The sequence below is a fragment of the Rhipicephalus microplus genome, chromosome 3 (assembly GCF_043290135.1).
Source record: "Rhipicephalus microplus isolate Deutch F79 chromosome 3, USDA_Rmic, whole genome shotgun sequence".
Lineage (NCBI taxonomy): Eukaryota > Metazoa > Arthropoda > Arachnida > Ixodida > Ixodidae > Rhipicephalus > Rhipicephalus microplus.
Window position 1 is genome coordinate 165,531,025 of NC_134702.1, and position 12,655 is coordinate 165,543,679.

The 12,655-nt window shown below is 44.9% G+C and overlaps 1 protein-coding gene across 1 annotated transcript in view; it reads right to left on the reverse strand.

The window, feature by feature from the left end:
- Positions 1–6,100: 6,100 nt before the first annotated feature.
- LOC142803422 (uncharacterized) overlaps positions 6,101–12,655 on the reverse strand; it is a 94,524-nt gene continuing 87,969 nt past the window's right edge. The window contains exon 4 of the mRNA XM_075888542.1: positions 6,101–6,287. Coding sequence (XP_075744657.1) covers positions 6,168–6,287 — 120 coding nt within the window. The 3' untranslated portion in view covers positions 6,101–6,167. The remainder of the gene's footprint in view (positions 6,288–12,655) is intronic.

The following is a 12,655-nucleotide window of genomic DNA, read 5'->3' on the forward strand; positions in this document are numbered from 1 at the left end:
GGTTCAGCGGCGGCGAGATCCGCCGAAAGGGCCTTCTCCGCGCCGATCGCTCTCGGACCGATTTTTGCGGCGTCTGCCGCCGAATCGGTCACCGCGGACCAATAGGAGCGCTAGTCAACGAATTTTGAAAAATGGCGGCCAAGCCCTACTCACTTGTTATGCCGCAGTGCACGTAAATGAATGTTGAACCCAACGGCAGTGTAACCTACTCTGTGCCTACTTCGCCTCCGTATTTCGTGAAAGAGGTGACCGAGCTTGTTGTTGGCGTGACCGAGTTTGCAGAGCAAAACAGACTCACCAACGCCGCTGGCGTCGGTGGTTTTCCTGCTCTTCGTGCATCACAAGACAGCCACTTGCCAACAAAGTAAGCAGTACTGTCTTTTCTTGCTTCTTGCGTACGAGAATCGTCGAAGTATACACCACCCGATAGCGTAGTAGCGTTTGTGAGCCGTGACAACAAACGGGTGACAGAGCATCCATCCCGCGTTCGCCCCGTAGTAGATGGCATATTCGGCGGCGCGGGGCGCGTCCAGTGCGAACGACGCTGCGTTTCGGCGGCAGGGGAGTTTCGGTCACTGTAGAGAGTGGATGTTTCAGTGTGAACTAGGCATAAAAGTGGCCGGTTACTGAGGTGGAGCATGATGCTCCAACAGCACAACTTTGGCGTTCGCTTCGAAAAAAAAGAGGAAAGCTAAATGCTAATGCAGACGCATTAAGCCACGCGTTTAGTTAGTACCTTCTCCACCTTTCGGTTTCTCGCTGGCAAATCTGGGCAAAATTTTGTCTTCATCACGGCCTTAGCTGAGCGCTCTCGCCCAGAGTGAGCTAAAGGAGTCAACTTTATGTTCTATTCTAATTCGTTAAGTTATTGTACGTGTAAAAATTTGAGTTGTCATTTTAAGAGTCTTGTGTCCCACATGTGTCTCTTGATGTAGAGGGAAAGAAATTCTGATAGACACGTAGCTAGGTATAAGTTGTACTATACTTTGTGTGGTGTTCTGTTGGATCACCGAGGGCACTTGCTTGTGTCGTGTGTTGTCTGTTGTCGAACCGTTCTTGACAAGTTGCAGAACCATCGACAAGTGCTGAAACCAAGGATCGTGAGACGATCGAAGCTGGTCGACAAGTTGTGGCGACAAGCTAGTGGAGCTGGGATCCGTCCTCAAGAATGGGATGTGTTCCCGGAATGGAGTCTGGAGCTGCATTCTCCCCATGGCGCTGGAGGTGAACCTGGAGGGACCTGGCAAATGAGCGCGCCTGACATCCGAGCCACGTGGAAGCAGCTCGTCTTTCCGGCGCATTGTCTGGCGGCGGGAGTGCTGTTATGCCTGCGAGTCCACAGCGAACGTGCATGCCTCTGAAAAAGGCAATCTGTGTCAAGGCCAGCACGTGAGCCCGCCTGACACGAACAACTCAACGGCGTCATCACGCGGTGGTGCTTTTATGTCGCGCACGTGCAGTAAGTCACGTCAGCTAGCGAGCCGGCGCCTTCCTGTCTGGCGAGTCTGACGCAATGCATGGCGACGTCACTCGTCCTTGGGTGCATCCACGTGCAGCGCAGCGGCTTCAGATTCGCTGACGCGGCCAAGCGACGACTCCATTGGAGGATTCTGACCTCACGACCAGCGGCGCTTCTGGTTGGACATTTAGTTACTCAATGAATCCACCGGTGCATATAAAAGAAGCCCTGCGGCGCGTCGCGAGCTGTTGAGCTATGTGTTAGCAGCAGAGCTATGTCTTATAGAGGAGAGCTTGGCTCTTCGGGTCTCTAAGCTGTCGGCCCCAGTGCCGAATTTGTAATGCCTCTGTATATATGCTGTACATAAACCTTGTTTAACTCACCATCATCTCGTCCACTCGTCTATCAGCTCTGCGCAGAAGCCGACGCGAGCTGAGGAACCTACACTACCAAACGGCTGGTGACCTTCCCGGCGGAGTTCGAAACAGTGGCGCCTTCGGGACCGTGTTGGCGTCGTCGTCTTTCGAAACAGTGAAGTCAGTGGTGAGATTCGTGGCGCCCTTCGTAACGTCGTCGGAGGCGCGCTTCACAACAGCTTGTAGCTTCATATTTCGATAGAACACAAAGCACTTTCCAGTGGACTGAGGAGTTATTATGAAATTCGGGCCATGTCCTGCCCTATATTTTTGTTCTTGTGTTCTCAGTAGCCTCTCATACCGATCGGCAGTGTTTCCTGGCCTTGCTCAAATTGTTATAGAGGACCTTTTTCAATAGCGTGCTCTGTTGGATAAAATCTTTGCGCTTGCCCTGTCATTGTCTACCACTAACTTGCCTGCCACTTTTGGGGCGCTTTTATTTCATTACGATCAATACGTAAGCACGCTTTTAAGAGTAGGATGATGCAAAGTGTAGTGTAGCTCGCTATTTAACCTTTCTACTGTGTCTGTCGTTTAGAATATTTTTAAGCCCGCATAATTTTAGGGCATATTTGAGTTCTTTTTTTTTAACTTCAGAAATACTGTTCCCCGGTGGCGCAATTGGTTAGCGCACGGTACTTATACGAAACTTCAGAAATATTTCAACCGCAAGGGAAGTGTTCCACTCAATAAGAAAAAATATCAACTTTAGTCCTGAACAGCGCTGGATACTACGTAAATTTTACCTACAACATGGATTTCAGACTCTTAGAGTACAGGAACACATTGGAAAACAATAGTGGAAGCAGGTTCCACCAAAAATTCATTAGCAAAAAGTGCGTTTTTCTTAGCTTCAGTTCGAGCGTACTTTGGTTTTTCTTTTTAATGCAACATTTCTTGTTTTTATATTTCAATAAAAAAACATATTCGAACACTTGCTTTAGAAGTTTTGTAAACATTTAGAGCACTTGTTTTAATTAACGAAAACGCAAAGCAGATGCGAAAAACCACAATGATATAATCAAAAGTCGAAGATAGTTGAAACAAAACCAGTAGCACGTTATGTTGGGCCAGTTTGTGCATAATCACTCGAAAGACACACCGCAAGGTAACAGACGAGCAGAAACGAGAGAATATTTTCGAGGAGTGCTAAGGCGTCGTGCGAAAAGAAGCATGCGAAATCCCTACTGCATCGTGTTTGGGCACTATTTACAAAATGCGCCAGAGCTATGACGTGCTCTTTGCAGAGCAGACACGGCACTGCACATATGACCTCTAAGAGAGCGTTTGTTTTTAATGTTTAGAGAGGAATAGGGTCCCATATACCCTTTTTATGCGCTTCGTGGGGCGGTACACCATAGTTCGATCGCATGCGACTCCATGAAAGAAGCCAGGATGTGGTGTACTGAACTGGTGGAAGCCTTCAGATTCAGAAGAAAGGTGATTCTTTCGTCAGCGCACCTTCGGTTTTGCTGCATAATAGCGAATTCGAACTGCTGAATCTAGTTCTGCTTTAGATTGCTTTACATAACTATTGCCGGGGCATACACACAATCTTCGAATTTTACTTCAATGAAGCTAAACAAATGACAAGACGTTTCTTCAAATAAACGAGGGATAGGATACGAGCAACCAATCAGGAGCGATGAAAGTTCACTAACAGCCAATCTCTCATCTACTAACTCAAAATTTTGGACCTTTCGGTGCCACTGTACAACCTTCAAGGTCGCTGGGGAACACGCTTGCATGGTGGAGCTTATACAATAGTATGGCGATACAACAAGTATACCGGTCGTATTCGTAATCTTGAACTATGTGACAAAATGCGCTCGGTCGTTAAAAGAACAATAAATATATCTCGTAAGCAACTATAGTTATTAGCAGATAACCTTTACATGAAAATACTGTAACGTAAGACATCGCTCACGATCATTAAGTGACGGTTCAACAGATTTTTTCAAACGTTTGGTTCTAGTTAGACGAAACAACTGTAATTCCACAGTACGATTGTAATATGAAAAACTGCCTACGTTTTTTTTACATATATTGGTTTTCCAGCTTTAGTAACTGTAAGGTTGTAATAATGCTGCATATATTCAGAGGATCGGAACTATAGCAAGCATTGCTGAGAAAAGTCTTCTAAAACCAAATATTCCTAGACTGCACGTGAAATGTTTCTCGGTGCTATGAATTCATAAGTGAAGAACTGTTAAAATATTACACAATACGGAATCTATGGCTATTGATCAATGTACGTCAGCACGCCAGTAGAATATTTGAAAGCATTACAATTTTCTACCATCAACTGTTTTTACAACGTACGATGCGTAACAAAAAAGTAAAACACCACCGGTGTGTTGCTCTTTGGCCCCATTCCAGTTCTCTGGCTCCGCGAAAACCATCTTGCACTTGCGGACAGTGTAAGACTGCTAAGTAATATTTCCGGCAATGTTAGTAGGTTTTTAATGGCACGCTTGTAAGCTCATGAAAACCTTTCGAAGTATCATGTATCAGCATCAGAAGTATATCGTACTCTAATATCTTGTATCATAACGCGATACAATTTCCAGCTACGTTTCCCAGCCCTGCTGGTACTTTCGTGATTTCGCCTCGGACTACCGTGCACTCCAGCTCAGCAATGACTTTGTCTTTAAGAGTCACGGGAACACTAGTCTCTGAAACGACGACGCCCACAGCATCTGGCTTAAGTTTTGGGTTGTGCCCGTTAATGAAAACCAACTAGAATAACCCGCACCTGCACGGAGAGGATGGAGACGAGTGGGCGAAGCCACGTCCTAAAATTCATATTGTGCACGTTAAATACGCCCACTAGCAGAAAGGGTTTGTGCTTGCAGGTGTTTTATATTGTTCCATCACACTTATGCGTTACATTTATATATTCTAAAGTCTTTTTGTCTCACATCCACCGCTGTTCTCTAACCAAGTCTCAACACTAAGGCACTTGGCCCGTTTGATGGTGATGCATCCACTTGAATGCCTGGTAGCACAATTTAATTCCAACGGCAAACATTCATGATGAGGCATTAGGCGAACCCTGCTGGTAGCTTTGGTAGTAAACCACGAGCGTAATCAGAGAAAAGGGTGTGAAAGCCAGAAGAGCGTCGCTGATTGAACGCACAGCTTGAGCTGAGGATATGACAGAGGAAAATGCCCTCCTCCCTGTATTGTACTTTGCAAGTAGCATATCATACTACTCTCGATACTAACTAGTCCAACTTTCCACCTTATTTGATGCTGTAAGGCATATTGGCTCCAAAGATAAACAATGATGCTTTCAGAATGCTCAGCTGCTTCTACCGAGGCATGCGGAGCACTAGCCAGTGCCTTCATTACAGTGAAAGCTGTTATTGGATCACAGCTCAGGTCTCGCGCAGCGTCGCAGTTGTCCACCGCCACGGCCTCCACTGCCGCCGCCGTCGCCACTGGAATCCGTAACCATTGCCACACGAAATAAAAAAAAAGTACCATTGACACAGTGGGGCTTAAACCCAGGTACGCTGGGAGCCAACGCCATAATTTACCACTGAGCGACGCCGGCGCTTGGCACTTGATGGCAAACTTGCCTTAGGCAGGCTTGATGTCGGGAAAGCAATCGCCCTAATACGCCTTATGAAACGTTTTAAAAGAGCGAAAGAACAACCAGCCGTCGGACAATACAAATAGCGTAACCAGTGGGTCGTCCGATGCTCCAACTTATCACAAAAGCTTGTTGTTGTTGTTCTACTATTAACTTTGGTGCACACCTGCTTCAGGCATAATTCCTCATCGTCGTCAGCCACTGCATAAACCATCGGCACAAAATTTCTTGCTAGTGCTTACCGGATACTACGCTTCCCAGAAGAATGTCGAAAAATAGAATAGTGAATGCCTGCCTACTACCAAAAATTTTTTTATTAATGCCATAGTGGGTATAAAGCAAGTGTGCTTGCATCAATGACTGAATGAGTGTTTAGAAGAGGCTCTGAAGGCCCGCTCTTGTAGCTTTCGCTGTGACTGTGCTGCGCCTTCCACGCAGGCAAGGCGTTCGTTCTGAAAGTTTCTGAATAACAAAGGACTTGTTCACAAACAGGGAAAGTCATCAGAATGCTCAAGCAGTGACATGAATTTTACTTGTGCTTCATAAGGACGTATTCTCTGCCACAATAAGTTATTGCATGGCTCACTGGGCAAAGAAGTCAGACGCCTTTACAGTGAAAGGCTATGGTAGCTAGAAAATACGTTTATTGTTTTGTATATGCAGGTGTCGAGCCTGCCCACTAGTAGAAAGGGTCTCATATATTATAATATCGATCGAGGTCGTAATCTTTGTCTTGAATCAAGGCGCAGAAACTTTTATTCTGCGAATGCTTCATGCACGTGCAGTTTAGCGGACATTGGCCATCGTCAGTACACTGCAAAAAAAAAGAAAGCATTAAAAGTAAGCCATCAAAAAGTGTGAATGCTGTGTATCACTAACTGGAGTAAACTTTCTTCAAAAGAGTGGAAGGAAGAACGTACCAGGACAATGAAGCAATCAAATAATTGATTATACACAGTTCCACGGCAGCGCCAAAGGCTATGACAAGGCTATGACAACTACAGTGAACATATCTCTTTAGTACAAAGAGGTAGAAGAAACTGAGGGAAAGGCAGGAAGGTTCACCAGAAATTGGGGCATTCGGTTTGTTACCCCGAACTAAGGGAAATTGGATTGGGGAAGACAAACGAGAAAAATGTTAAGAGAAAAATAGACGTGCGAAAAAGAAAAAAAGAGAGCGGGAGTGCTATAGCCTAATCAATGGGCCACTACGACGCAAAAAGTTCAATAATGTCTACACTGCTTTTCTGTGTGAAGACAGATCAGGTGGGCTTTCGAGCACTGACTGTTCTGACAAGGCTCTGTCGTGAAAGCAGGCTAACGCAGCAGCTAGCACCTCTCTTTGCATCCTGTATCGAAGGCAGTGACAGAGAACGTGCTCTATCGTTTCATCACTGCCGCAATGATAGCAACTAGCACCGTCTTATTTTGTGCAAATGAACTAAATATCTATGTGAATATATTCAATACGTGTTTATTCATTTGTAACGTTTGGCGGACAAAAGCAAGTTATACGAGTGCTCCAAAAAAGTAGCGGTGGTGAAGTATTGGAGGGATCACATCAAACATTGTTCGACCACTCATGACCATGCACAAAAAAAATCTTACCCATCTCGCCGTACTATTCAGGAAGTCTGGCTGTGGCAAAAATAGTCACTCACCACAACAACCCGGCTCGTATGAATGAAGATTTGGTCGATTACGTGTAACGTGACCTTGCCATGCAGTAAGAAGAAGGGCGAAACACCAGTGCTCTGTGGGGTGGTATAGTAGGCGTACAGGACGAAGGGCATAATGTCGTCGCAATTTTTATGGTGCGTGGTGATTTACATTGAAAAAAATGTCCCAGGGTGTACCGTTACACATTCGGTGAGACCATTTGTCTTCCAGTAGTAAACGGTATTTTTTTGGTGCAAGTACTGTACTATTTGAGAATGACTATCGCGACTTGTGACTAGAAGACATGGCCTCAAACACTGTGCAGTTCTTGGTGTATTTTATAATGCAGCATAAATCAGTGAAACAGGAACGAGGCAACATTTCACGCAGTAGCCACTGGGTGAACAATGCGCTCAACGTACACCCTGAAATAGTCAACAGTGCCGATGACCCTGCAGTTACTATGTGACGTTAGAGGAAGTGGCTTCTACAAAAAGTTATGAACACTTCCAAATAGACAGTTAAGGCAACATAAACGTTGCAGACTAGCTGGCAACAGGAGCGTTGAAGATTTTCGCCACTGACAATCAAGATAAACAGAACGAGCTTCTCCACGTAGCGGTACATACCTCGACAGTTGCATCCATCTCAATGCCGTGCTACGTTTAGAATATTCCAAAGTTCGCGTACAGCAGATCCGAGTAGAGCGACTCGCTTATCTCCGAAGAAAAACTGTGGGTATTGCTTATAGGCGCTGGCTGCCATGGGCGTCGTATTTGCTTCGATGAAATACGCCTTCACGAAGGGCGAAATGGTGGTCTTGACAACGCATCGTGCGATTGTTTGGTGTTGCCGGTGAACGAATGTGCAAGTCTATATGCCAGGCCACCCACTGATCATTCTGCTGGCCGGTGACGACGGCATGATTGTTGACGGAAAAACGGGAAGGTTGTAACCTTGCAGGATAAGTGCCTAGTGGATGAGATGGCCTGAGAGATTATTCAATAACAAAAAACAGCAGGGTGCATAATCCTCAAGAAAAAAGTAGCAGCACAAAAAAGCGCGAAAGAACGAAAAGAGATCTGGAAGGGACAAGTGCTGTCTTCAAAGATACCTGAAGTTTCAAAAAATACGCATATAGGCACTGCAAAACTGTGCAGCTCGAAAGAACGTCTGTGAGCCACCACGCATGAATGCTAGAAAGTCGCGAAGTTAAAAATAAAACAAGAATAATAAAAACCTAAAAACGTTACCTTACGGAAGTTTCGCTGAGAAAGGATCGTGAACATTTCTTTTCATTCAAGTGTACCGAAGACATGCTTATGCACGACTTCCCCAAATTATATGCGTGGACTTCCTGTACTAGTGAGCGCACTTTTAAAGTATATCTATTTCATTATATGCGAGCAGGCAACGTCACCTCCTACAACGTGCGCTCACATGACCGGAGTTGCCATTTCTTCTCTCTTCACGTAGGTGTCTCAGGCATCAGGCATCTTTATATTTGGCCGATGTATTTCTTTCCGCATGGCACTGGGATGGCACACACCATGTGGTCGACAAACGGTACGGTCGACAAACGGCACTGTGCTTGATTTAGTAGCCTTCTTGCGTTAGTGGAGGTCATTAGTTTCCAAGGTTTCTCCAGTTCTTGCTGCGCGTAAAGGACAAAATTCGCGCCAGAGCTCTGCCGCATCTTGAAATAGTGTGAGACTTGATTTAATCAAAGAATCACTGCCATCTTAGCGGTGTATCTCATTCTTGTCAGCATGACCTTTACGCTGAGAACATTTCGCCATGGTAGAGTAAACCTCCCCAAAAAATCTAATTCGCAATTTCCACCCCGAAAAATCCACTGTACCTAGAGTAACTTACTTGTGAAGGCCCGACGTCCAGCGGCCGTTCCAAACGGTTTCAAAGGCGCAGCGAAGAGCGCCGCCCGCACTCTGGCGTAAGCAGTATGTGCCCATAAGACTTTGTTTTTCTCAAATTTCGTTTTTCGTACATTTTTCAACTTCCATGTTACTCTTTTATGACATCATGAATCAATTTTGATTAAACATTGTATTCTTGAGCTACAAGTTAAAAACAGTTTGAACTAAAAAAATTGCTTATTTCATAAGAAAGTGAGCCTGTGAAAAAGTTTCTTAATACACACCCTCTGCCACTTCATGCATGCAATATATTTATTTAAAAAAGCTTCTTAAAATGAATTATACCTTTTAGTTCAGATGCAGCCTATTCGCTGCAATAACACGACTTAGTGTCATTTCATTCTTTTGGTGTTGGCAGAGAAAAAGTACTTCAATTAGGTGAAGCCACTTTAAAATTTGAAAGTAAGCCAAAAGTAGAACAGGCACTCTAGGCATAAAAAGTGTGTCACTTAGTCTCACCTAATACTCAGTGTCAATTTTTTCATGAGCAAGTAAAATTTGAAGGGAATACCTGCAGTCGTTTCTATATTACTGCACTAAAACGGACATATACTATTCACCCTACCTTACTTAGCTAGTTAGTGACAGGAGAAGGGAAATGCAGTGGAGGACCAGCTTTCGACGCTGTTTACCTGACCTACAAAACTATGGAGTTTTAGTGCTGGGTACCCAAGCGGCTTGCGTACCCAGGATGTTGGGGCGGTGGTATTGCGCACGCGCGCAACCCCAAACAGAGGCGTCGCAAATTCGCTTTGGCGCTGGGGCCATGCATGCGCGCGGCCATGAAAATCCCTGACACCACTGGCCTCCTAACGGAGATTAGCTGCCCTGGCGCACATGGTGGCGGGTCATGTTACCCGTCACGTCACCCACCTTCACGGCGAGCAAAGCCGAGGCTGGCTAGAGCCACCGCTTTGACTTTTAGGCTTTAAGCACAAATATTATAGTGGCCAGCCACTATACAAATATGATGGCACAAAGGTGCCAAATCTCGGACAGCATGGATCGCCCGCTTTGTAAGGTCCACCTTCGCAGGAACTCACGGTATACGCACTGCGGATACTTTAGCCATCGAGCTAAAATAGGCCAAAGTGCGAGCACCAATAGCGATTACATTGTTTCAGCCAGAATACCAAAGCTAGAATGGCCTGGAACATAGAAACCAAAAATATGCCAGCCCCCGACCAGCTGAATAGGTGGCACCATCTATCGCGGCCAGAGTAAACCAGACCATCACAACATTGTTATTGCAGAAACATTGTGCATTGTACGTCGGGTGAAAAAACCGCGCAGCAGCTTTATTACAAATGACTTGCCTGTTGTATCATTTTCACCTCAAAAAAATTACGCGTAAGCGAACGTATTTATGACTGTAGTTGCACGAAGAGTCACAAGATGTCGACACATTGTTACTGTAACCTCGTATTTTTCACTTTTTGCGTAGACCGGGATACCGTACACGATGAAAAAAAAGTCTCGTGATTTTGCCCCAAGGTTGATTCAATGCTACGCAAGTTAAAGCAGTGTAAATGCACTCAGCGTCCACAATTATAGTTTGCGAAAAAGTAAATGCATACTTGTTTACGTAAGTACGTAAACGTTCACGTATGAGTAGCTGAAAACGTTAGAAGACGCGCGTTACGGTAAGACGGTAAACGCAAACCGGTATCCGGTAACATGATCACGTAAAGAAGTATACGTAGAAGCTAAAAGTACACGGAGTTACTCGTTACACCACCGTATGGTTCACAGAGTTACACAGAGTCAGGTACACAGATTTACATGTTTACCAGCCGTCTGGGTAGGTTAGCATCGACGGTGCCGGCTGCAGTCGCAAATTGTGGCGCATACTAAAAAGCTTTTTTTGTTTCGTGGTGATAACTCTCATATTATTTAAAAATAAATTATTGAAAGTAGTTTACTTCATGTCGCTATGTATATTTAATTTAACATTTTAAATTGTAAAAAGTATTAAACAATACTGAAGCGACAAGACGCTATGGCGCTGCGAATGCGTGTGACCTTCGTGCTGCTCTCGTTGCGTGTGCACTGCTATAAGGCATTTCAGATGGGTATGGGTTGGGTACGCAACGCATCGCGCCCTAAATCCCACAACGCCCCAAGAGCTTGCGTACCTAGCACTAAATATCTCTATTTTCCTCACGCCTCTGAAAGCAGGACACCCAGAGAGCATTCGAGGCTGAGTTTCACTATGCCGTGCTCAACCATGCTACAGTGGGCTGAAGAAGACTGATGGGAACTTTCTGGCTCAGGGTTTTTATTCCCATCATTCCTGATCAGCCACGAAGTAAATTCGTATATCAAAGAAAAAAACTGAAAGTTGTCAGCCTGCGGAGCCTCATGAAGGAGTTTGTGTGGTGCTAGAAATATCTAAACGTGTATGATACTGCTGAGAGAAAGGGTTAAACAGAATATTGAAGTATAATTATCATAATGATCCTGATACGAAACAATCGGAGCAAGTTCGTTCCTTCCAATAAGTCTGCAAACGTACCGCCAATAGCTGCCAGAAACAAGTCGGTGAATTCACCGGCATTACAGGTACTTACTTATACAGGGTGTTTCAGCTAAAAAGCACCACGCAAAAAATAAATAATTAAAATTGAGTGCTACGCCTCATCAGCTAGCGCAGTATAGTTCTTAGCTTTATGTAGCACGTCAGAATACTTTTTATCCACCAAGAATGGTAATTAGCAAAGATTGCCTAATGAACTTTTTGAATACTGACTCTAAAAAAATATACATACAAGACTTGTAGTTTTTATGCAGAAGTAACAAAAATTTCAAGTTACAGTAGGGTAACACTCTGGTTAATTTTTTACCAGCATTTTTAAACTGCACAAAACTTAAAAAAGTCACAGCTTTGCCGCGAAGGCGAAGCAATGAACGCGATAGCTACAATAAAAAATTACGCGCGTAATGGAAAGCAGATCGAAACGTGCCCCACATTTCTCGCGCACAAATTACGTACGAAGCGTACTTACCGGTACGGACTCACGCGAGTAAGCGTCTCATTTGTTACTTCGCTGAGTCTGAAAAGCGCGCGCTTTTAGCGAACGGAGACTGCAATGATTGTAGTGACCTTTGTGCGCCCGGTAACTGCAGTATACAATCGTTCCACGTAAAGCTCGAGGCCAGCCAAGGCGTACAATTCTCCCATCCTCACCACCGTGAGATAAGGGCGCCCGAGGGAGCGTGGCTCTCCTTCACCAAGCCGGGCAAACTACGCGTAGAAGATTAGAGCGGGTGCCCTGGCGCGATGTGGCGACGGGCGCTCATTGCGCCATCTTTCTGGTAATGCCCAAAACACAGCAGCGGTAAGTGGTAGATATAATAGCTTGCTGTTTGAACGCTGAAGAACGTTCTTCAAAGTGGCTCACGTATACATATACGGTGCATGACATCAACGCGGACATCGATGCGGATGCCGGTGGCAAAATCTAGCGGAGAGTGTTCATATAATTGCAATCGCAATAAAAAAAAAATGCCACGTGATTGCTGCCTAAAGCGCCACGCTTTTATTGCCCTGAAATATAAGTTGAACAAATTAGCGAAGGCCGCTTGAAGA